The following is a 27,060-nucleotide window of genomic DNA, read 5'->3' on the forward strand; positions in this document are numbered from 1 at the left end:
CAGATCTCTGTCTCATATCTTAATGATGGTCTATCTGTGTCCTTGAATAGCCTCACACTCTATTCTGCACGCTACTGAAGGTGGTGAGCACTTTCCATCATTGTCTAGGCCAGACCAGGAGTTCTCATTTGCAGAATGCAGCATTGGATCAATGTGGAGCTCCATGACTTGGTGGAGGTGGGGAATGAGGAAATAGTTACACTGTTTCCACTGCACGCTGACCACTCACAAAATACAACTGAAGTTGCAGCAGCAGTGGAATTGGAGGAGTGACAATGTAAAAAGTTGTAATGTTATTGGAAGAAGACACTTTTGTCAAAGCATTTCATCTTGCTCTCATTCGGACAATTTTCAAGAAATACTGATTCAAGAGGGAAAGCCAAAATTTATACAGTGTTGATTGGTTGGAAAGTGGTTCTGATTGCCATGGTGAATACACCATATAGTAGACTTTACAGCAGCAACATGTGTTATTCAAAGACCTTCTGCCTGTCACACAAGTATGTAATATATCAATTGCAGTGCAAGTGTGTTGCCAGATATGTAGGCCATACATCACTGATGGATTACATCAAAGAACATATCCCTTTGCAGCTTTGTTAGAACAAAGGTACAGACTCTATCTAATCAACCCAAGCTTGTAACACTTGCTACACAATATCCAACATTGATAAGATTCTGCAACTTGGTAACCATTTCCTGGATAATTCTGAGTGCATGAAGAATTTCACTGACAGCCAATTGAGTTGAATGCAAGTTGAACCACTTGCATGTATATGTATTAATACACAGGGTCATGCTTTTTGCAGATAGCAAACGAAGGTGCACACACTGAACTTGTTTCAATCCAACACAATACTTGACAGGCATTTGCTGGTCCTGACCACAGTCAAATTTAAACAAAAAGCCTGGCCATGAACTGTCAATCATGAATGGTTTTCCACGCCATCTCCTTTAGCAATTACAGTCCAGTGTCAAACAATTAACATGCTTCTCTCATGTGGTATTATTATTGGTTTTGCCCTTGAACTGATACTCTTGCAAATTGTCCTGATGAGTGCAAAGTATTAGGCTCTGACAAGATGACACAGAAAAGTCATGTTCTATGCTACCAAAGCTGTAATACCTCATTGTATTGACTGTATGTGAACAGGAATTAGGTCAATAATTAATGCACTTGGGTGCCAGGCTCTGAAAGGGGACATCCAAGTGAGTCAGCCAGAGACACAATGCGGGACAAGTAATTAGCCTGTCAAAAAGAAATTAACATCGGAAGGTGGCTGATCTCTGAATACTGTTACCCTGTGAAATGATTCAATAACAGGAATGTGGGAGTGAAGGTGTCCACATTGATTCAGCACACAAAAAAAGAGAAAAAGAGAATACACAGGTATTGTCTCTTTAAAGGTGAAACTCTGCAAGTTGCACACATATCCTTATAGGAAGGCATTCAGAGAAACATTCATCTGGCAGACTCCATAGTTCCATTCTCTCACTACTTTAAAAAAATTAGCATTATTTAATAATCAATATTAATGTTCATCCTTCAGTGCCAATGAAACACATTCACTTATTGACTAGAGAAATACTGCACGCAATCCAAATACATTAGCTCCTTTATTAACAGCATCCACAAGCCTTTGAAAAACAATACCAGAAAATAGTCAATTACACAGAAAATTCCACCAGAATCTGGGGTAATATTTATATCAGGACATTAAGTACTCAAATGAATGGGCTCAAACCAAATAGTTCAGCCCTTTTCTTTAGACTTAGACTTGCTGTATTTCTGGCTCTTTCCTCTTCTGACTTTAGATTTCTTGCTTTATTTCCAACACTAGAGCCACATTGTTTCCTCCTACAACCTTACCTGGAGTCTGGCTGTACACTCATTCAAATGCGAAGAACTTTGCCAAAGATTGCCTAAAATTGGAGAAATCATGAGCTACCATTGCTGCTTGCATGTTTGACCATTGTCACAATGGCTTTTATGAACCACTTAATTTCTGTGTTTGGACTTTGATTCCAATCACAAACCTCAATCTTGCAGCAACAGCTTCTAATTTCGGTGCATGTCGTCTGCTTTGGCTTTATCAGTTCTGCGACAGAATAGTTTACAAGCAGAATGAAGTTCTTTTTGACTGCACTGTTGAACACTCCCAGATTAGCTACAGCAATGGGAAAGTGCAGAATAATGTACTTGTTACTCTTTGGAAACAATGCAGCTTCTCGGCAAAAGAAAAACCTCTCCCTCAGTGTAACAGTTCTGATCCCTGCAACCTCTCTGAGTAAAGAGCATCCGTTTAGAGGCTGATTAGAGCAAAATTGTGAGCAATATTGCCCTGCAGATTCATAGCACATGGAGTGGTTTGATTCTACAAAAACACTTTTCATTTGGGGGGGGGGGGGGGGGTGGTTTAAAATCCATTGCATCCTGTGTGCATTTGACCTTGGGCGGTAAAAATGGGCAGGGACCCAAAAAACTGCAAAGTTCTGTAACCTAATTCACACTAATGGTATAAGACAATATTTTCAATAAAATTGGGAGGGTGTCATCCATTTCCTTCCTGTTTCAGGATGTGAATCTAACAGGGGTTGTCATCAAATACTAAAGTTTTGAACTTCACTTTGTAGCAAGTATTCCTGATATACTGATCAGGCCTCGTGCACACATTTCAAATTCTGAAACCTCTGTGTGATAACAAAATCAAAACTGAAACTGACTGAGACTTCTTAATGTTAGAGAGCTTCCCAATAATCTGACATAATTTAAATATGTGCTTCAGAGATAAAGCACAAGGTCTTTTGTGAAGATTAGATTAGATTACTTACAGTGTGGAAACAGGCCCTTCGGCCCAACAAGTCCACACCGCCCCGCCGAAGCGTACCCACCCATACATCTACAACGACCCCTTACTTGACACTATGGGCAATTTAGCATGGCCAATTCACCTGACCTGCACATCTTTGGACTGTGGGAGTAAACCGGAGCACCCGGAGGAAACCCACACAGACACGGGGAGAATGTGCAAACTCCACACAGTCAGTCGCCTGAGGCGGGAATTGAACCCGGGTCTCCGGCGCTGTGAGGTAGCAGTGCTAACCACTGTGCCACCGTGCCGCCCATTAATAACCCACTTCAATAACCCACAAATCCAGGAGCATAGGATCAGGAGTAGGCCATACAATTACTAGACTCTCTTCCATCAGCCAATTAGTTCAGATTATCTGTATCTTAACTCCATTGCCTTGATTCCACAATTGCTCAGTATGTTAAACTCAACCAGTTTTGAACATTTAAATTGCTTTTAATAACGGCTTTTTAGTCTATGAAGCTTCAGATTCCCACTATACCAGTAAACAAGTTTAAGTATTGCAGCATTTTTAATTTTAAAAAGACTTTCGACACACTGCACCCATGAAATTATCGCACCCATGAAAATACATCTCCCTCCCATAAACTGTGGCATCTACAGCAGAAACCACTTCCTAATACATGGAAGATTCTACTTCAAGTGACCATTTCTGCATATCTTACAAAATGCCTGTCATACGCAAGGGAACTGACCATCGATGAATAATGTAAGCTGCAAGGTTAGATTTTTCAAAGACTCATATTCTGCAAGTCCACTGTCATAGAGGCTACAGTTCCTTCTTAATATAAACCTCATTCATCTTGGAAATACATAAATAATCCGAGCACCACTGAGGTAATACTGAACTATGATTGATCTTGAGATTTACTGGGCACAAGTCTGTTCAGAAACACTACACTGGAACAATATTTACATAATCTATAACATGCCAAGCAATTCTTTACCAATCAGGATGTGGATAGTACAATAAAACAGGGACATGTCTGCTAGAATAATTCTGCCTTAGGCAACATGGCAATTAACAGGCATAGGGAAGAATGTGAAATGCTGAGTGTTAGAAATCAGAAAGCAATTTTCTCCCTCTTGGAATCCATCTCCTGAATTAGAATTAGAGCAAATTTCTTTCAGCTGACTGGTACATCTCCCTCCCTTAACTGTGGTATCTACAGCAGAAACCACTTTCCAATACGTGTGCATGGAAGATTCCACTTCAAGTGACCATTTCTGCATATCTTACCAAATGCCTGTCATACCCACAACCAGCAATTGTGGAATACTGGTTGGCACTTGGTACTGTCCCAGGTCAGCCCCTGCCGCTGGCCTCATTAGATCCCACAGTCTCTGAACAGCACCTGATCTGATGCACACACAACTTCTGATCTCACAGGAGAGCCCCCACTATTCCCTACTTCACGCGTGTAGCATATTGCAGTAATATGGCAGCCTTGTGACTTTAGCGAGAATGCTTTATATTCTGACTCTCCAGCCCATAACAGAAGATCCACGTGATTCATCATGGAAGCTGAGTTAACTCAGGATGGATAACATTTCTGCGGTACTAATTGGAAATGCCCAAAATTAGGAGTGGATTACAACACAGGCTTTAATTCCCATGACCCCAGCACCAAACATGCCTAATGATCAACCATGATGGATTAAGTACAGCTACAATTAGATTGTTCCTGTTAGTATCTATACTGTTTGTGGATGATTTCTGCATTGGATTATTTGACACCAACAAGTATCAGCTGATACTTAAAAATATGTTATTTACAAAACCTTTCCCGAAGCATAAGGAACTGCATTGTTTTCATTTGGTCATGCCCAGGTCGGAGACAGTTTCACAAAGTTTAGCAGTCGGGAAATTATGTTGGCCTCAAGACGCAGTCTGCAAGCGGGAATCTGGCAGCCCAGTCAATCCTGGCTTTCCACAGTGTCAGGGCCTGGATTTAAGTTGGGCACAGAACTGGAAAAGACAAGATACACATCAAAACATAATGGAGATAAGCAGAGTAGGTATCACATAGCATTAACCAGAAATTGACATGACCTGAAAACATCCTGTCAAACTGCACCTTTCCAGAACGATCCAGGAGGATATTAGATCCCAGATGTTCTTTAAGCATACATATCAACCTGTCACTGTATTTATTAGAATCGTAGAATCCCTACAGTAGGAAGCAGGCCATTCAGCCCAATGAGTCAACACTGACGCCCTGAAGAGCATTGCACCCAGACCCACCCACCTGCCCTATCCCTGTAACCCTGCATTTCCCATAGCCAACTCTTCTAGCCTGCACACCCCTGAACACCAAGAACAATTTATAGAATTAATTGAATCCACAATGTGGAAATAGTCCATTTTGCCCCATAAGTCCACACCAACCCTCCAAAGACTAACCCAACAAGATCCATTCCCCTACTGTATTACTCTACATTTACCCTGACTAATGCACCTAGCCTACACCCTTGAACACTATGGTCAATTCATTTAACCCACAAATCTTTGGGCTGTGGGAGGAAACTCACGCAGACACGGGGAGAATGTGCAAATTCCACACAGAAAGTTGCCTGAGGGTGTAATTGAACCTGGATTCCTGGTGCTGTGAGGCAGCAGTGCTAACTGCTGAGCCACCATGCCACCCCTACATTTACCCCTGATTAATGCACCTAGCCTACACATCCCTGGACACGATAGGCAATTTACCCTGGCTAATCCACCTAACCTGCACATCTTTGGTCTGTGGTAGGAAATCTAAGCACCGGGAGGAAACCCACATAGACATGAGGAGAATGTGCAAACTGCACACAGGCAGTCATCTGAAGCTAGAATCAAACCTGTGTCCCTGACACTGTGATGGGTTGCTCGGTTGGGGGTTGGTTAACTCGCTGTAATGAGAGAGAAATCCATGGTCCGCTGGGACATGATCATTTTCACTCATTCATTTCTGGGGTCTACTCACATTCAGCTTCACTGTGGCCTCGAGTCACAGATGATCCTCTTGCTGGCTCTTGGCTAGGCTGGGTTTCAGTCCTTGTTTTGGTTTAGTGGTTGCACACACCTCTCTGAGTTAGAGGTTATGTATTAAAGCTCCTGATTTCAGTGTAGAACATGGGGGGAGGGGCGCATCATTGGCTTTGTCAATGAGAAAATAAGACGACAGCCTAACTGCTCGCTTGTAAAAGATTCTATCATGACAAGTGAAAACAAGCAGAGGAGATGTCCTGACAAACATTTAACCTTCAACTAACACAATTTTTTAAAAATCCCAGACCGTTTGGTCATTTATGTCCTTTTTACTTGGAGGCCTCATTATGCACACATTGGCTGATAGGTTTCTCTTTGGTGCAGCTGAACTTCATTCGTAATAAAGCATTTTGATAGAAACGGGAGAGGGAGAAGGCCATTTACAGAAAATGCTGGAGGAACTCATCAGGTCTGGCAATGTCTGAGGAGAGAGAATCAAAGTCTGGGATGTGTCGAGTTTTTTGGAGGGCCTCCCTATGCAAGACTTTAACTTCACTTTGCCCCACCCTGTAACCTTTGACTTCATTTACATCATCAATGTATATGTGAAAGGTGCTATGCAAGTGCAAGTCTGTTTTTTTTTGCACTCTGGTTCTAAGAGAATGTTATTAAAAGGAAGGTTATTTGCCTTGCTTAACAAGTGAGAGGGCCACATTACAGTAAAGCAGAAGTAGCATATTCTTCTGATTTCCTGTGGGGAAATCCCTCATTTGCATTCAGCAAGAATTAGGTTACAATCAGGTGGTGGTGGAAGATATAAGCATTTTATAAGAGCATTCTGCTTGCAATCTTCACCAAAACTACAATTACATATGTGGCCATGAAAAAAATTGAGTAGCACTGCTCAAACAACTACATTTTGTTGAGATATCATCTTCAAAGCTTAGCTTTGCTTTTTCTCAGCTTTACTGCACTTTTTCTTTTGATTTGCACCATTCTCCAGGTCATGCTCTGAGCAACTGCTCAACAAACAGGAGAAAAATCAATTCTCAATTACCATCCATGGGGTTCAAAAGGGATTGTCACCTCTCCCAACCTTACAAAACCAATACTGGTCAATAGGTGTCATAAGGTAATAGCAGAAGATGAAAGAGACTTGCAGCTAAATCAGCTGTTATAGTTTTAACCACATATCTGACAGTAAATTTTTAGTAACTTCGCACATTGCACAATAAACTGATGATGCATTGGATGATGCTTGTCGTGATTGTCACAAGGTTAGCTAGGTGGACCTCACAGAATATGAGTTTCCTGATTGGACCAAATTATCAGCCCCAATCAGGGAGCCCCGGCTGATAGATATAAACAGGACAGTCAGACATCCTTACACTCTGAGACCTGGCTCTGAGGGAGCTGAGTTGGTGTTAAGGACTGTCCATGTGTAAATGGTGGTGGGATACTGGCCCCTGTGGAGTGATTTCAATGCTAATATTAATTCTTTCATTGAGTGCTCCATCCCACCAAACCAAGATGCACATGCGACTATCCCCTGGTTTCAACTGTGCAGAGTGTAGAGGCCAGACTTGGAATAACATTGGTAGAGAAGACTATTTGCTTGTCTGGTTTTAGAATCATGAAGAATGTGAAGAAGCAACAAGAGAGTGCAAAGGAAGCACATTCATTATACAGCTTATAGATTTCTATACTTGAAGAAAGACCAACAGTATTACCTTTTAAAATGTAGTCCGTCAGTAAAACTGGAACCTTCTCACTGTCCTCCTTCATGGCCAGAAGGACTGAAGGACAAAGATCATTTGATTAGTGACTTCAAACACTGAACTCGCTGACACACATCAACCACATTTTCACTGAAATTAACCAGTAAGATTTGACAATCCGTCAGCTCCCTGCCTAAGCAAACATGGCTTTGAAGGACCCAGACAGTGAGTCATGACAGTGCTTTTGCCAGCACAGGTTACTGGATGATAATTAGAGCAATAATAACCCCCAAATACAATAACAGGGCCCACCACTATTGATCTGGCAGAAGCCAATTAAGTTAGCACAGAATGTAGGAATTTAATGAAAGATCTAGGGTTGGATTATTGTGAGGGAGATGGGTATCAGAAGTTGGGAAAATTCTCATCGTAGTGGAACTTCTCTCTGTTTAAAAAGACTATATGTTTGCTATATTTTCATTCCAGGAATGTGGGATTGGGATGTTGATGGATATGAAGCAGTGAGGATAGCTGTCAGGGGTGAGGATTTCCCACCTCCACATACTATGGCATCAGGTGCGCTTTAATGACGCACGACCCTTCACACCTCCACTTATTCCCCATCTCTCCCTTACCCCAAGCCTCTTCCTGATTCATGTGCACTTTCTTTGACCCATGTGTTAGACATATCCACTCTCCCAGTATCCACTAAATACAGAACTAGAGTCATTGAGAACCTAAGATGTAGGGGGAGGTGATGACCTCATGATATTATCACTTAGACTATTGATCCAAAAACTCAGCTAATGTTCTGGGGACCAGGTTCAATTCCTGCCACAGCAGACTTTGAATTCAATGAAATTATCGGGAATTAAGAATCTACTGATTACCATGAAATCATTATCAATTGTCAGGGAAAAAAAAAACAGGTGGCTCCCTCAGGTTCTTCAGATAAGGAGATCTGTCATCCTCACTTGGTTGGACCTATATGTGACTCCAGATCCACAGCGATGTGTTTATCTCTTACCAGCCCTCTGGAATGGCCTAGCCAGCCACTCAGTTGTATCAAACACTACGAAGTCTCAACAAAAAGATGAAACTATACAGACAACCCAGTGTCGACCCAAGCACCAAAAAAGACAATGGCAGAAATAGTCCTGTCGATCATGCAAACTCCTCCTGACTGACATCTGGGGGCTCGTGCCAAAACTGGGAGAGCTGTTGCACAGACTAATCAACCAACATCCTGGCATAATCATACTCATGGAATCATACCTTAGAGACAAATGTCCCAAGCACCACCGTCACCATCCCTGGATATGTCCTGTGCCACCAGTATGACAGAGCCGGCAGAGGTGGTGGCACAATGGGATACAGTCAGGAGGGCGTTGCCCTAGGAGGCCTCAACTCCAGACTCTAAGACCCCATGATTTCAGGCGAAACACGAGGAAGGAAATCACATATCATTCTCCCTTCTGCTGATGAATAAGTACTCCTCTATGTTGAGCAACACTTGGAGAGAGCACTGAATGTGGCAAAGGAGCAAAATTTACTCTGGGTCAGGGATTCCAATGTCCACCACCAAGAGTGGCTCAGAAGCAGTACTGCTGATTGGCCTGGTCAGGTCCTAAAGGACATAGCTGCTCGACTGGGTCTGCAGCAGATGGTGAGGGAACCAACAAGAGGGAGAAACATACAAGACCTCATCCTTACCAATCTGCTGGCTGCAGATGCATCTGTCCATGACAGTATTTGTAAGAGTGACCACCCCATAGTCCTCGAGGAGTCGAAATCCTGATTTCACATTGAGAATAACCTCCTTTGTGTTGTTTGGCACTATCACAGGGTAGCATGGTGGTGCAGTGGTTAGTACTGCTGCCTCACAGCACCAGGGACTTGGGGGTTAGATTCCAGCCTCAGGTGACTGTATGTGTGGTGTTTGCACATTCTGCATGGGTTTCCTCTGGGTGCTCTGGTTTCCTCCCACCGTCCAAAGATGTGCAGGTTAGGTGAATTGGCCAAGCTAAATTGCCCGTAGTGTTCAGGGATGTGTAGGTTAGGTGTATTAGTCAGGAGTAAGTGCAGAGTAATAGAGTAGGGGAATAGGTCTGCGTGGGATACTCTTGGGAGGGTCAGTGTGGGCTTGTTGGGCCAAAAGCCCTGTTTCCACACTGTAGGGATTCTAATTCTAATTCTAATTCTAGCACTTTGCTAAATGGGACAGATTTTGAACAGCATTAGTAACTCAAGACTGGGCATCCATGAAGCACTGTGGGCCATCAACAACAACAGAACTATACTTAAAAGAATTTGCAACCTCAGGGCCTGGCATATACCCCACTCAACCACTACCATCAAGCCAGGGAATGAACCCTACATTCAACAGAGTGTGCATGAGGGAATACCAGGAGCAACATCAGGCATACTGAAAAAATTAGGTGGAACCCTGGTGAAGCCACCAACCCACTTGAGAATTCCTAGTCACAAAAATGGAAGAGCCCAGTACATCAGGACAAAAAATAAGGCTGAAACATTTGCGATAGTCTTCAGCCAAAAGTGCCAGGTGGATGATCCACCTTGATCTCCTTCATTGGTTCCCAGCATCACAGATACCGATGTGTAGCCAATTCGAAACACTCTACATGACATCAAGAAAAGTTTGGAGATACTGGTTACTGCAAAGGCTATGGGCCCTGACAACATTCCTTCAATAATACTGAAGACTTGTGCTCCAGCACTTACAACTCTCATGGCCAAGCTGCTCCAGTACTGGATGTAGGTTTGCTCGCTGAGCTGGAAGGTTTGTTTTCAGACGTTTCGTCACCATACTAGGTAACATCTTAGTGAAGCGAATGACTGAAGCGCTGGTGGTTTTAGCCCACTTTCTATTTATATGTTTGAGTTTCCTCAGGTTAGTAATGTCATTTCCTGTGGTGATATCATTTCCTATGGTGATGTAATTTCCTGTTCTTTTTCTCAGGGGGTGGTAAATGGGATCCAAGTCAATGTGTTTGTTGATAGAGTTCCGGTTGGAATGTCATGCTTCTAGGAATTCTCATGCGTGTCTCTGTTTGGCTTGTCTTAGGATGGATGTGTTGTCCCAGTCGAAGTAGTGTTCTTCCTTATCTGTATGTGAGAATGGGTCATGTCTTTTTGTGGTTATTTGATGTTTATGTATCTGGGTGGCTAGTTTTCTGCCTGTTTGGCCAATGCAGTGTTTGTTACAATTCTTGCTTGTTGTCTTTATAGAATAACGGACAGTTTACAGATAGTATACAACTGTCCCAGTACAGTAATGACACTGACATCTACCCAATAATGTGGAAAATTGTCCAGATATGTCCTCTACATAAAAAAAAGGCAAATCCAAACTGACCAATTTTTGCCCCATCAGTCTAGTCTTGATCATCAGTAAAGAGATGGAAGTTGTCATTCACAGTGCTATTCAAGCAGCACCTGCTCAGCAATAACCTGCTCAGTGACGCCCAGTTTGGGTTCTGCCAGGGCCAGTCAGCTCCTGACCTCATTCGTGCATGTGACAGCCTTTGCTATCAAGGCCATATTCGACTGAGTGCAGCATCAAGAAGCCCTAACAAAACTGGAATCAATGGGAATCAGAGGTCAAACTCTCTGGGTGGAGTCATACCTGGCACATAGGAGGATGCGCCATAGATAGAAAGCCTTCTGGTAAGATGGCAAGCCCCAAGGCTTGCACCCCAATGCAAGCATTGTTCTTTTCATTTTCATTTCCATTTCTCTGTATTTTTTCTTTTCTCGTTTTGTTTTTCTTCTTGTACGTACCTCCTGTGAAGAGCTCGGTCCCAGTGATGGCACCAATGGCAACAACTCAGCCCAGCCGCAGACTGGACTGAGTCCAGCGTGGACTCGAGTGGGTACAGCGTGGACTCGAGGGGGTACAGCGCGGACACGAGTGGACCCAGTGTGAACACGAGTGGACCCAGTGTGGATTCGAGGGGGCCCAGTGTGGACTTGAGAGGGTACAGCTCGGACACGTGTGAGCCCAGCGTGGACTCGAGTGGGTACAGCGCGGACACGAGTGGGCCCAGTGTGGACTCGAGTGGGCCCAGCTGGGACATGAGTGGGCCCAGTGTGGACTCTAGTGGGCCCAGTGTGGACTAGAGTGAGCCCTGCGTGGACCCGAGTGAGCCCAGTGCGAACTCGAGTGGGCCCAGCGTGATCTCGAGTGGCCCAGCGCGAACCCGAGTGGGCCCAGCGTGAACCCGAGTGGGCCCAGCGTGATCTCGAGTGGCCCAGCGCGAACCCGAGTGGGCCCAGTGGGCCCAGTGCGGACTCGAGTGGGCCCGGTGCGGACTCGAGTGAGCCCAGTGCGGACTCGAGTGGGCCCAGTGCGAACTCGAGTGGGCCCAGCGTGATCTCGAGTGGCCCAGCGCGAACCCGAGTGGGCCCAGCGTGAACCCGAGTGGGCCCAGCGTGATCTCGAGTGGCCCAGCGCGAACCCGAGTGGGCCCAGTGCGGACTCGAGTGGGCCCAGTGCGGACTCGAGTGGGCCCGGTGCGGACTCGAGTGAGCCCAGTGCGGACTCGAGTGAGCCCAGCGCGAACCCGAGTGGGCCCAGCGTGAACCCGAGTGGGCCCAGCGTGATCTCGAGTGGCCCAGCGCGAACCCGAGTGGGCCCAGTGGGCCCAGTGCGGACTCGAGTGGGCCCGGTGCGGACTCGAGTGGGCCCGGTGCGGGCATGAGTGGGCCTAGTGCGGACTCGAGTGGGCCCAGTGCAGACTCGAGTGAGCCCAGTGCGGACCCGAGTGGGACCAACGTGGACTCGAGTGAGCCCCGTGCGGGCATGAGTGTGCCCAGTGCAGACTCGAGTGGGCCCAGCGCGGACTCGAGTGGGCCCAGCGCGAACTCGAGTGGGCCCAGCGCGAACTCGAGTGGGCCCAGCGCGAACTCGAGTGGGCCCAGCGCGAACTCGAGTGGGCCCAGCGCGAACTCGAGTGGGCCCAGCGCGAACTCGAGTGGGCCCAGCGCGAACTCGAGTGGGCCCAGCGCGAACTCGAGTGGGCCCAGCGTGAACTCGAGTGGGCCCAGTGTGGGCATGAGTGGGCCCAGCGTGAACTCGAGTGGGCCCACTGTGGAATCGAGTGGGTCCAGTGCAGACAAGAGTGGGCCCAGTGTGGATATTGGTAAGACAGACGAGTACAGGACCCAGTATTGGCGGAGGTGACATTGGCGAGGTAGGCCCAGACGAGAGAGATGGTGCCTGAGGATCGGCAAATTTGACATTAGTTGGGTCTGGCATTGGTGGTGGTGAAGCAATGGCAGAATGGCATCATGGCGACATTGGCGGAGAGGGTCACATGTGCAGTCAGTGTCAAATTTGAGGATGCTGGGCTTCAAATGCAGGTGAGGTATTACACTGAGCCAAATCATTGCTCTCAGGTAGGTTACAAGGATCCCATGGAATCATTTTGCAGAAGGTAGTCGGATTTTCCCCAGTGTTTTTATGACCCAATATTTGTTCCTCGACCAGTATTCCTTTGAATGACCATGTGGACATTATTACTTACTGGTGTATGGGAGGTTGCTGTGCATGAATTAGTTGATATATTTCCTATATTAAAACAGTAACTATATTTCAAAATTACTTAAGTGGATGTCAAGCACTTTAGGATGTTCTGAAGTCACAAAAGGAGCAATATCACAGACTGATCCAATACAGAAGCAGACCATTTGCTTCATCATATCAGTGGTGGGTCTTTGGCACAGCTATCCAATTAATCCCATAAACTTGCACTGGGGAAAATCCAACTGCCTTTTGCAAAATGATTCTATGGAATCCTTTTAATAGATCTGTCAACTCTGCCCTTCAAAGCGTTATAAAATTTTCTTTTGTAAGTTAATCCACATATGGTTCCACTATACCGTCAGACCACAACATCTGGCTATTTATCATGTCACAATTTGCCAATCACATTATATTTGTGTCTTCAGCCACTGAAAATTCGTTCTCCTTACAAAAACACTTACAATTTTGAACACCTCAATCAAATTTCTTATTATCCTTCCCTAATTTAAAGATAACAGACCCAGCAGCCACAAGACATTGTGGAAGCTGCAAACCTGAAATCAAAGCAGGAACTGCGGTGGGTATTCAGCATGTGTGGGCAATATTGGTGGAAATGTTAACCTTGCTTCTCTCAAGAGACGCTGCCAAGATCTGGCATGTATTTTGAGCACATTCCCTTCTTAATTCCAACTCCTCTAGGTCTTTCCCCATAACTCAAATCCCTCTTTCCTGGTTCCATGCTTGGTTAATTTCTTTCGCACTTTCACCAGGGCCTAAGAATAAACACAAGCCATTCTTTTTCTTGTATTCAGACCTAGGTTTTGACCTTTCTTGGCATCATTCCATGCCAGGCTTGGCAAATCAAGAGAGAACCTGGCGCCTTGTTCATGTCAAAAACTTGTTCCTTTCAAATGAGCATCAATAGTGAGAATCTGGTGAACATTGTAACTGTTCTCATGACCTCCCTGACTCATGTCCATTGCTGACTGACCTCCATAGCCCTTCACCAGCTTTGAAACGTCGACATCAAGACAAACTATGCTAGAATCAAATCCTTCCCCTGGAATCTGCCTCATCAACAACCACTTACAATAAAATGCAACCCTTTGTGATGCCACAACAAACATAAATCAGAATGGAAAACAAAAGTGATGAAGTATAATTGCTAGTTATTTGTACCTTAATTTATAAAGTAGTCAATTGAAAAGGGCATTTCACTGGCAGCATAGTGTGTTGCTCTCAAGCAGCGAACAGCATAGTCTCCGTCTGGCTGACTCAATGTAACGGTTGTCATTAGACAAAGCCAACAGGCTGATAGTGGCTTAAACCAATGAACTGGAAAATTGAGGCTGAAGCCTCCATGTGAATACCTCCAGATAGAATTAAGGAATCCAAAAGAATTTTAAAAACAAAACTTGAATTCTTGGTATCACTTAAAGACTTATTACTGTCTATTGACCTGAATGAAATCAGCTTTTAGCCAACAATGTGGGGAGGATTAGTCTGGTCACTGAACATGGACAATGCAAATGTCTTCATAAAGATTGTGGTCAACATTTTGAAAAAAAATCAAAAAAAGTTTCTTTGGATAGCTTCACAATTTTGCTAAGCACCAGTGCAATCAGTATGTACAGACAGAACAAATCAATCAATAAGGAAGCTTTAAGAAAAGGACAGAATTAGTGTTTTGTGTGTTTTACTGATGTATTCCCAGCATAAATACATTTGGAATATACATTGAGGAATAGCAGACTTTGCAAAATAAGCCAACAATCGACACCTAAATGGAGGAACAGTTGGATTTCCATCATTATTTCAGTGAAAGAAATGTGCATGATTTTATATTGCATATCTTAATTTTTTTTTCAATGTATACATGCTGCTTGTTTCTGGATTACTTCATGTTCCAGAGTTCATAAGTGTCCTACGCAAGGTTGATCTTACTAATTGTTCAGTAAGAGGTAGTGGAACTTACTATGCACATCACAGACCAAGAGGAAACAGTAACATGGTGAATCCTAGCTTTGAACCGCTGATGTTCGAAGCTTAGGAGCCAGGACAAGATATAGCCTCAAATCACTGAACTCCTTCCTTCCCAATTTCAGAGGGATTATCTCAAAGGAGGTCATAATTTCACTTAAGTTTTGGGACACAAGGGAAATAGTGAAAAAAAGCAAAGGGGACTACTGCATCCATCAGACTTCATAAAGTCTCTTGCAAGCTAGTTCCAGGGGGTATTAACAGAGTGGTCACCAACCATTAAAGTGACTTTTTGTTTAGGTTTCAAAGGCATCAAGGGGTATGGGCAGTAAGTGGGAATATGCCACTGAGACAGAGTGTCAGTCATGATCATACTGAATGGTGGAGCAGGGTCATAGGGCTGAATGGCCTGCTGCTGATCTTAGCTTCCATGTCAGGTAGAGACATAAGTCACTAAAAAAGGAGAGCACAGCTTAAATTATTTATAATTGGCAATAGGGGAAGTGGAGCAGTGAGAGGTGTGAACCAAACAATGTTTGATTCACACCAGAGAGATGAAAGTGACACCAAAAAAGCATGTAAGTGATAGTAGCTCAGACTGGTAATACTGTATTTAAGTGTTAACCTTTGGGCAAAGTGATAGGGACACATAGTGGTATTGTCACTGCACGAATAATCCAAAAGCCTAAACTAATATCCTGGGGATATTAACATTCCACCAAGGTAGATAACGGAATTTGAATTCAACTAATAAAAAAAATCTGAAAACTAGTCTTAATAATGGCGAGCAGAAAATAATCATTGATTGTTATAAAAAAAACATTGAGTTGACTAATGCCCCTTCCTCTAGGCTTGGAAATTTGCCCTCCTTGCCTGCTATGGTCTAAATGTGATTCCAGTTGCACAGCAACGACCAGCTAAACGAGCCACTCAGGGCAAAGGAAATTAGAGATTGGTAATATCTATCACAGAGACACCCACATCTTATGATAGAATACAATTTACAAAGAACAAAAGGACAGAACTGAAATACAAGACACAGAGACAGCAGTTTAGGTTCATAGCTCCTTATTAATCATAGAATCCCTACAGTATGGAAGCAAGCCCTTCAGCCCATTGAATCCACACTGACCCTCCGAACTACATCCCACCGAAATCCATTGCTCCTACCCAATCCCTGTAACCCTGCAGTACCGATGGCTAATCCGTCTCACCTGCACATCCCTCGATACTATGAGCAATTTAGCAATCCAACTAACCTGCACACAGAGTCATGGTCACAGAATGTACAGCATGGAAACAGACCTTTTGGTCCAACTACTCCACGCTGACCAGACATCCAGCACTTGGCCCATATCCCTTTAAACCCACCCCCCCCCCCCCCACCCAATTCATATACCCATCCAGGTGCGTATTAAATGTTGTAATTGTACCAGCCTCCATCAGTCTTTGGACTGTGGGAGGAAACCACTGCACTCGAAAGAAACCCACGCAGACACGGGTAGAATGTACAAATTCCAAGGGTGGAATCGAACCTAGTTTCCTGGCAATACCACTGCACTGGCCCTGATTAATAGGCAATCAGGAGATGGGAATTCTTTTACCAGATTATTCAAAATCCATGGCAATGGGACAATTAAGCTACACAATGAATTGCTATTACCAGTGAAAATCTAATAATTGAATATCGGGTTAATTGTCAATGACTTCTCACTCCTGGGACTGGGGTCCAAGTGCACTCTTGGGTGTCAAAGTGAAATTGTTTGGCCAGTCTGAAGCAAGTTGCCATTGAGCATTAAACCAGTTGTAATGACATTTTTCACTGAAATCTAAAGTGTGGTTGTGTTTAGTGGGAATGGAAAACTGGTGACATAGTGGGTTCACTTTTGACTGAATTAACAGCCAAATTTTAATCTAACCCTTGTTTAACACACAACTCCAAAAAATATGAACTGCCATAAAAATAAGAATCGCTTGATAAACTGGGCAGGTCAGGCATTTGCAGAGATGAAAAAGAATCATCTCAATCTTTTCAATCTTTCTTAGCAAACTGCTTGCAACAAAATTAAACAATCAAACAAAATTGGTTAACTAGGTATTTTCTTTGAATAACTCACTTGTGGTCAGAATTTGAAGGTCATCAACTGTTGGAGGTGTATTCTTCTTCTCATACGGTATTACTGTGGTTAGGTACTGAATATAAGGAGACACTTTGTTAGTATAGTAATAAGAATATTTGGTACATTCCATCTAGTCACTACTGATGCTGAAATGCTACAGCACCATCATGTATTCAGTGAAGGAGTGAGCATGGGTTTCAGGTCAGTTTAGCAGGAAGATGGTAGTGTAGTGGTAATGTCACTGGATGGGTATTCTAGGGGTCCAGATCAATGTCCCATGGAGGGGTTTTTAAATCCCAGCATGACAGCTGTGCAATTGCAGTTCAATGAATCACTGGATTCGAAAACTAATCTCAGTGATTGTGACCATGAAGCATTATCGACTGTTGTTAAAAACAACCTGATTCATTAATGTCCTTCCTCCAGCTGAACACAGACTCACAATAATGTAGTTAATTCTTTACCACCCTCTGAAATGGCAAGCGGCAATTAGGGATGGGCAACAAAGCTGGCCTCACTAGCAGTGCCAAACCCCTTGAAGGAATCAAATAAATAATTTCTGAAAGGTGCGCAGTTCAAGTATATATATATAATATAATATATATAATATATATTAATTTCAGATTCAATTTCAGATCTAAACATAATTCAAGTCCTCACTTTCTGTACAAATTTAGATGTGTAATTGACAAGAGCACTTTGGTTTAAGAACCATGTGGCTTTAACACCTCATGGTGATTGAGTAACACATTCAGATTCTTTTGAATAATCAACAATAATGTAAGCAGTGTGATTGTACATGTCGCCTCTTGTTATGTATTCTTCAGCATAAAGAACGGCTTTGCGATAAATCAATTTGAGTGTAAGAATTAACAGGTTCTTCTGCTCAGTGTTTCAGTAATGTTGCAATTCATCAACCAGTCAGAACCAATAAATCCAGGCTGTAAGCTGGTGTTTGTTGATGTTAGTGAACTGCCGACAGCTGTTGTTTTAGGATGTAATAAACTGAATGAGTTTCCTTTATTCTCCAATGAGAGCTCATCATGGGGTTGCCAATACTGGCTGGACATACTCCTGTAGGCTTCATGACATGGCTCTTGCATACCTTCCCCTGAATCAGTACCTACCCCATGTCCGTTAACTTTATAAATAATAGAAGATTTTCCTCAGAGAAGAAAGATGGATACAACAGCACACCATTTTATTCAATGTGCCTACGATTTAGCTTCACAGTTCTTTGTAGCAGTGTCCAGGAAATGAATTCTTTAATAATTGCCTGAATTTCCGAGTGCTGACAACCCATTATAAACAATAGGACACGGGAACAACACAAAGTGTAGCTACCTGCTTCTCGTTGCCAGAATTTCCAAATGTCTGTCGAATGCCACTCTGGATGACACTGGAGATTCCTTCCATGCTAAAACGCTGGCAGCCATGTTGAACAGAAGGAAAGGAGGTTATCAGGAGTGGAGTTCGAAGTACAGGTGTCAAACAGAAACCACAACTTCGACCTAACCAGCACCATTAACCAGATAAGCAGTCCCAAGTCACTGCACAGCAGGGTAATCAATGACACTGAACCAAACTGGATAATTGGGGCATTTCAGCATCTTACAGGAAGACAGTGAGGTAAAAAGATGAGATTTAGGGAGGGATTGTCTGGCCTAGACACCTGAAGGCATTATGACTAAAGGTGTAGAGTAGAATGCAAAGAGACTTGAAGTGGAAGTAACTTCCCTGAAACAGAGACACCGACTGACTTCAAGAACACATCTGATTATTGCATAGTACATCATGTGATGTCATTCTAAGCCAGTGAGTCATGGGGCTGTCATTAATATGTATGAGTACATTTGCATTAATTAATCACTATATAATCACAATGTTGTAATTTTGTCATAATGATTTCAAAAATCTGAAATTATGCCTTTTTTTCAGGTCACCATTAAATCTTAGATTTGATAGACTGTATACCACAGAACCAGGTTGTTTAGGCCAAATAGGCTATGTTAGTGCTTTTTTATGTACCTCATTAACATCCTTCCACTTTATTTTAGAGAATGTTTGCAGCAATTTTGCCCAATATGTCAGTATTGTCTCTCTGCAAAACAGGGGAAAGTGAGGACTGCGGATGCTAGAGATTAGAGTCGACAGTGTGGTGCTGGAAAAGTACAGCAGGTCAGTCAGCCTCAGTTACCTTCCCCCCAGCCCCACCCTCTCCCATTTATTTCCCCACTCCCTTGGCTCACAGCCTCATTCCTGATGAAGGGCTTTTACCCGTACCATTGATTGTCCCCCTCCTCAGATGCTGCCTGACCTGCTGTGCTTCTCTGCAAAAACAGCTCAGCTCATTCCCTTTTCCCTATGGGCCTGTAAGTTTTCTCTCTTGAGACAATTATCCAAGTAACTCTTGAAAAGTCAGATTGAACTTGCATCTAGCACACATTCAGGCATGCATTCCAGATCCTAACCACTCGGTCTAGAGAAACATTTTCCTCCTGTTACCATCGGTCTTTGTGTCAATTATCTTTAACATTTTTTTATTTACCCATGTGATATGGGTGACATTGGCTAGGCCAACAATTATTGCTCATCCCTAGTTGCCCTTGAGAAGGTGGTGGTGAGATTCCTTCTTGAACCAGTGCAGTGCCTTTGCTGTAGGTAGACTCACAAAACCCTTACAGATGGATGTCCAGGATTTTGACCCAATGACACTGAAGGAACGGCAATATATTTGCAGGTCTGAATAGTGAGTGGCTTAGCGAGGAATTTATACGTGGAAGTACACCTGCCATTCCTATCCTTCCAAGTGATAGCTGTCATGGGTTTTGGAAGGTGCTGTCTTAGGAGCCTTGGTGAATGTCTGCAGTGCATCTTGTAGAGATGGTGCACACTGCTGCTACTGGGTGTCTATGGTGGAGGGAGTAAATGTTTGTCAATGTGGACTGCTTTGTCCTGAATGGTCTCAAGCTTCGAGTGTTGTCAGAGCTCCTTGGTCCTTAACCCTTCTTCCAATACAAATAGAATTTCTCTATCTACTCTGTCCCAGACCTCCTCAATCTTGAATACTTCTATCAAATCTCCACTCAATTTTGTTTGTATGAAAATGACCACATGATCCCCAATCTATCAACATAACTGCTAGTCCATCATCTAATACTTAACTTGAGTCTAAGTCTAAGACTTTGGCATAAAACTCTAGGCACCATCAATGGAGTGCTACATTGTCAGGGATGCTACCTTTCAGATTAACCATTAACCTTCGAGCTTGTCTAACGTCTCAGATGAGCATAAAAGATCCCAAGGCACTATGTTGAAGAACAGCAATGGACTATATCACTATCTTGGAAAACACATACTCCTCAAATAATATCCACATGATTGTTTGCTTTATTGCTGTTTGTGGGATCTTTCTGTGCACAGGTTTGATTAGATGTTTCCTTTATTAGAAGGGGAATTGCAACACTTTATCATGTGTGAAATAATTTTAGGCATCCTGAGATTATGAAAGGACTGATTTCAATGCAAGAATTTATTTATTTAAGATAATAATCTCAACTCTGAGTTTTCTACCTTCACTTCAATCTCAACAACACACTCCAGCTGATGGGGTAAACACTCATTTACTTTACAGGCCTTGAGCCTCCTATTTTTAAGCTAACTATTAAGACATACAAAAGATTAGCACAAGTTGCCTTGCCTTCCCTAATGTTGCATTTTTAAAACTTATGCAGGTGCGAAACATTCAAGAGAGCACTTGATGATTATATGAATACAAATTGTGAACAGGAACATGGGATAAAAGCAGGGGATTGACACTTGGTAATGCAATCAGGGCAGGCATGATGGGCTGAATGGCCATAATAATTCTGTGATTCTGTGAGATACAAATTAAAAGGGGCTAGTATACAGTTCAAAGGAAGATAAAAGAACATGCAATTTAAAATCCATGAGACTATGGTTAGTTAGAGATATCCTGGGATCAACAGGAATAATGAATCTTGCAGATATCTTAAGAGTTCTCAATGATCGACTGTTTCTACAATTTTCTTTGTCACTGCAGTTTGTCCTTCTTGAGAGGAGAGAGAGAGAGAGAGGCAGACAGACAAACAGAGAGCCTTCTTCAGTTTAAGTTACAAAACTATCTCCTCTGCCCTACCAAAAATAGCTCTTTGAAATATAGCTGGTTTGTGTACTCCAATGTCTGAGTTTCTTGTTTTCAAACTGGATATTTGTAGGTCAGCTTTTCAGTTCCAGGATATGAAACTTATCACGCAGGTGGATATCAAATCAGAGATACAGGTTTTTCCATGTTTGACTGGTTTCCTGATAGAAATGTTAATTTCAATTCAGACTGGTTCTTTTTATCGATTATTTTAAGAAGCTTGTCTCAACCTGTGGTCAGCTTATCAGTGCAATCATTTATATGTCTTTGTCTTTCCTTTCCAAATCTCTTTCAGTCCATAAAGGTCCCAGACATTATGATCAGCTGATACAAATCAAAACTTGATATTCCACATTTTACCACAATTGTATAACCTTCCCACTTCAAGAAAGGAACAGAATCAATATTTGTTCCACTTGTTTACACTGAGCATTCCCTTACAAAATTGCTACGAAATAACAAGACAAAACTTGGAACAACTAACATACAGATGCACATTCCACACTCATTCTATTCATCCTAACCTGGGTTCAAAACTTGCTTTGCGAAATGTCACTGGACTTAGTTTCTGAGCTGTTCTTCTTATCTGAGTTTTAATCTTTCACTGCCCAGTTGCACAATCCATGTTCCAGATGCTGGCATTTTTCCAAATTTGATTTCCTGGAGCTAATTGGGTAATAATGAGTTTCCCCTCCCACTGGGTAAATGGACTTGTATCCTGTACCTCACTTTCAATCAACTTTACATCAACTCAGTTAAACAGGTCGAGCGTTGCGTGTTAAATTTGTTCCTTTGGTCTCCCCAGTAGAGAAAAGTGCTTTCCCTTATGCGCCTGCCCTTGCTGCTTCTCACCAAATGTCTGCAGTGGAGTGTGTTCTCATCCTTCTTCCTTGTAGATTGGAATGGGTTTTCCCTTAGCCTATTACACTTGCCTTAGAACACTACTGCCATCAGGTGGACATTCAACAACACTTCACTGTGGCTCTTCAACTAAGTAAGGCTTCACTTCCACTTTCTTTGCGCCTGTCTGAGAACTCCTTTAACTTTTACATGAAGCTACTTTGTTAACCATATCTCTTGCTCTGTCCGATCACCTTTTGACATCTTCCTTCCCTGGGACTTTCTTGCCCTCTGTTATGGCTATTAGCCTAGGTCCAGTTAAAGGCAGATACATCCCCTGGCCCTGCTGGCTTGTATCCTAGCATCCTAAATGAGGTAGCTACAAAGATAGTGGATGCATTGGTTGTAATTTTCCAAAACTTTTGGAGTCTGGAGAATTACCAGAGGATTGGAAAGCTGCTAATGTGGCATCCTTTTCAAAAAGTGAGGGAGGAAAAAAGCAGGCCTATTAGTCTAACAACTATTTTTTGGAAAAATGTTGGATCAATTATTATGGAAGAACATTTGGAAAGTCATAATCTAATCAAGCAGTACCTGCATGGCTTAGAGTCATAGGGGTGTCCAGCACAGAAACAGACCCTTCGGTCCAACTCGTCACAAAAGGGAAATCATGTCTGACTAATTTATTGAAGTTTTTCAATGTGAGTGTATAAAGTGGTACTAGTAAACTTGTTGTGTTTGGACTTCCCCAAAGGAGTCCAACAAGGTACCCCAGAAAGGCCCATGGTGTTGGAGGTAGTTTATTAGCATGGAGAGAGAATTGATTAATGGACAGGAAATAGAGAGTGGGATTACAAGATTTTTTTTCAAGTTGGCAACTTGCAACCAATGGGTTCCACAGGGATCAGTGCTAGGACCACAACTGCTTACAATGTGTACTAGTGACGTGGAGGAAGGAAGTGAATGTACTGTAGTCAAATTTGTAGGCAAGTTGTGAGAGGGATACAAACAGTTTACAAAGAGATATTGATAGACTAAGTGGGTAAACATTTGGCAAATGGAGTATAATGTGGGAAAATGTAAAGTTGTTCATTTTGGAAGGGAGAACAAAAGAACAGTATTATTTAATCATAGAATCCCTACAAAGCAGGAAGATGCCATTTGGCCCAATATGTCCACACCAACCCATGAAAGAACATCCCACCCACGCCCATCTACGTAACCCCACTTTTCCATGGTCAATCCACCTAACCTGCACATCTTTGGACTGCGTGAGAAAACCCACACAGACACAGGAACAATATGCAAACTCCACACAGACGGCTTGTGGCTGGAATTGAACCCACGTCCCTGACACAGTGAGGTAGCAGCGCTGACCACACAGCCACCATGCTGCTGAAATGGAGAATGGAGAAAATAGCAGAAAGCTGCAACACAAAGCGACTTGGGGGTATTTGTGCACAACACAATACAGAAAGCCAGCACACAGGTGCAGTGGATAATCAGGAAGGTTAATAGAATGCAGGCCCTTATTTCAAGCAGGTCGGGGTAAGGAAGTCTTTGTATGATGGACTTCTGTTTCATTGTTAAAACCAAATCTTGTATTTCAGTGAAATGCTGCTGCATTTATTAATTAAGACAAAAACAAAATGTGATCTATCAAGTTAGATTTTAGTCTGGGATCTGATTTGCTCAGCAGTAAGCTAGGAACAGAACTTTTGTATTACTGGGGAAAAAAGGCACATTTTCTCAAGGCTCTTCACCTTGCTCAATTTGCAAGCATTAATAAATTAATTGGAAAGCAAAATTTATATTGTATGAGAGAAAATGTGGTTTGCAAGTAGACTCTGATAGTGGTATTGTCTAGAAAATGTGCCAGTTAGATGATGGCTGACAGTTAATGCCAAGATTTGTTTAGAGTTTAAACAAGGCAGGTTGACTCTGATTAATAAATGCATTGCCCTGAAAAATTAACAAGTGAAATGAACACCACCTGTTTGCAGAGTTGAAGACAGATGCACAGTGTGTACATGTTCTTCTTGCAAAGAATAGGGCCCTGGATATTAACATACAGGACGTGCAGGATGACAATCCTAAAATGATCATCAGCATAATTCTTTACAAATCTCAGAATAATTTAACACATTTAGGCCAATTATGGAATTACATCTAATACTGTATTCTGTTTTGGAGTTTTCCAAAGACATGTTGGCTGAGCTTGCAGTACCTAGCTATCCTTTCAATTCTTCCAAAGACAATGCCTTTCATTCGTTACCTTGTCCTGTTCTAGATTGCTTAGCATTTCAATGGTACAGGCCTAAGAATACCTCTTTGCAGCTTTTTTTGAAACAGCTTTTGAAAGGAACTGTTTTTAGTACCCAACTCAAATTTCATATAATCCCTACAGTGTGGAAACAGGCCATTCAGCCCAACAAGTCCACACCCACCCTCCAAAAAGCATCCCACCCAGACCCATCCCCCTACCCTTTCCCTGTAACCCTACATATCGCTGACCATTATGGGTAACTTAGCATGGCCAATCCACCTAACATGCACATCTTTAGACTGTGGGAGGAAACTGTAGTGCCTGGAGGAAACCCACGCAGACATGGGGAGAACATGCAAACTCCACACAGACAGTTGCCCAAGAGTGGAATCAAACCTGGGACCCTGGCGCTGTGAGGCAGCAGTGCTATACAGTGGACTTGATCATTAGAATAATAAGGAGACAGTTATAAAGTTTTCTTGAATTAAAGGAAGAGCAAATTTATTATTTGCTAATGCTGAGAAAATTAATAATGAGGCATTATCAAGCACACACACAAATCGTGCATTGGACTGATCAGCTATCCTGGAACCCACTGAGCTGGACAGGAAGCAAGGTCACCCTTGATCCCTTGGGACTGCCTATGAGAGAAGAGAGCAACCCAAAGGCCTGAACTCATGACCTGGTGACACAACTCCACAGCAGCTGAGGAATTTAAATTCAATTAGTTAAAGTTTATCTGAATTCAACAGCGAGTGTCTAGAATGACATATTTAAAACTGCTTAATTATTGGTAAAATAAGTCTGGTTCACGGTGGTCTTGTTGGGAAAGGAATCAGCTGCCCTTACCCGGTCTGGCCTACACACAGTCATTAGGCCCAGACACTCAGCTGTACACAGCTCACAGGGGCCCTGTTAAAAGCAATTGGGGATGGACAACAAATGTTGACCTTGCCAATGGCATCCACACCTCATGACTGGATGAGGAAACAATGTAGTAAAGATATAGAGATAGTTAGGGCTTCCATGTCATGCCTTCCCTGAAGGAGAACTCTACCACAGAGTTGAGATATTGGCAGCATCCCTCTTTTCCTAGTACGTCACTCAAGAACAAACCAACGGTATTTATTCATGGAGTGTGGGCGTCACTGACAGGATCCATATTGATTGACCATCCCTTGTTTTCCAAGAGAATAAAATGGAGCAGCATGTACGGACATTTCAAGCTGCTGTGGGTTTGGAGTCACGTGTGGGCCGGACCAGGTAGGAACAGCAGATGTCTGTGGTACAAGATAGGAATTTACAACAATTCAGGAGTTTTATGCCTGAGACTATTTTTCAATTCCAGATTTTATCTTCATTAACCGAACTTAAATAACTGAAATTAAATTCACTCCTGCCACAGAGTGATTTGAACTCATATCTACGCTACATTATATCAGAATTTTGAATCACTCATCCAATCATTTATTATTCTACCGTTGCCCACACAAAGATGAAAGAACTTCGATGGAGAGCCTCACAAGACTGGGCTGGTAATGAAGAGCAGCAACCTGTTTTCAGCATGCAATGGTCAGAGCCTCACCTTCACAGGCATGTGACTTGCTCTCTCCTGCCGGAAACTTGCTGAAATGCCACCTTTCTCCTTCTTTCTCTTCTTCATTGTTTCCCGGTGCTCTTTCTGCTTGCTCTGCACCTCGAGGAGGATGGAGATGAAGCTGTTTTTCACCTCCTTCTCAAACTCTAGCTCGTCACGCAGTGCCAGCTGTTGGATCAGCTCCTCTGAGTAATCTTTAACGGCCAATTCAATCTGCGCCAACAGCTCACCAAGCTCAACCTCAGTCAGCTGCTTCACATCTGCACAGCCAGAACACACAAAGCAGGGGTGAAATCTTTCATAGTGAATCCATTTAAATCTTTCTGTCTGCTACTTCATTCTTGCTGTATTTATGTGTATAACTCTCTGCCCCCTTCAATATCCATCAAAATATTCCTTATTATTCTGTAGGTAAATTTTCCTCTCCCAGACCTCTCTGTACTTTACTCAGGATGCCTGCTTCACCACGCCATCAGCCACTTGACCCACAGATTGTAACCCCACCCTCAATCCCTTTGTTTCTCCAGAATCCTCTGTCCTTTAGAAGCTTCCTTTAACCTGGTCCCATTGGCTAAACCTTCAGTTAAAGTTTCATTCATCAGTAGGCCCCTTTCGGTCGTCCTTTGTCATGTGCACTTAATCATCAATTAAAACAGTAATTAACTAGGTCAAAAATGAATCACATAATCCCTACAGCGTGGAAGCAGGCCATTCAACCCACTGAGTCCACACGGACCTTCCAAAAGACATCACACCCAGACCCACCCCCGTCCTTGTAACTCCTATGGCTAATCCATCTAGCTTGCACATCCATGGATACCATGGGCAAATTACCGTTACCAATCCATCTAACCTACACATCTTTGGACTGTGGGAAGAAACCCGACCACCTGGAGGAAACCCACATGGAGAATACAGAAATTCCACACAGTCACCTGAGAGAGGAACTGAAGTTGGGTCCCTAGCACTGCCAGGCAGCAGTACT

At 43.0% G+C, this 27,060-nt stretch overlaps 1 protein-coding gene across 2 annotated transcripts in view; it reads right to left on the reverse strand.

Annotated features, from left to right (window-relative positions):
* Positions 1 to 1,598: 1,598 nt before the first annotated feature.
* Positions 1,599 to 27,060, reverse strand: part of fez1 (fasciculation and elongation protein zeta 1 (zygin I)) — a 100,805-nt gene continuing 75,343 nt past the window's right edge. Inside the window, exons 5-9 of one of the 2 annotated variants that reach the window (XM_072593070.1) lie at positions 26,064 to 26,335; positions 18,552 to 18,632; positions 17,205 to 17,280; positions 7,575 to 7,640; positions 1,599 to 4,842 (exon numbers count right to left, since the gene is read on the reverse strand). In XM_072593070.1, the coding sequence (XP_072449171.1) occupies positions 4,826 to 4,842; positions 7,575 to 7,640; positions 17,205 to 17,280; positions 18,552 to 18,632; positions 26,064 to 26,335 (512 nt within the window). In that variant the 3' untranslated portion in view covers positions 1,599 to 4,825. The remainder of the gene's footprint in view (positions 4,843 to 7,574; positions 7,641 to 17,204; positions 17,281 to 18,551; positions 18,633 to 26,063; positions 26,336 to 27,060) is intronic. The other variant, XM_072593071.1, reaches the window with a different exon arrangement.

Source organism: Chiloscyllium punctatum, chromosome 23 (assembly GCF_047496795.1).
Source record: "Chiloscyllium punctatum isolate Juve2018m chromosome 23, sChiPun1.3, whole genome shotgun sequence".
Classification (NCBI taxonomy): domain Eukaryota; kingdom Metazoa; phylum Chordata; class Chondrichthyes; order Orectolobiformes; family Hemiscylliidae; genus Chiloscyllium; species Chiloscyllium punctatum.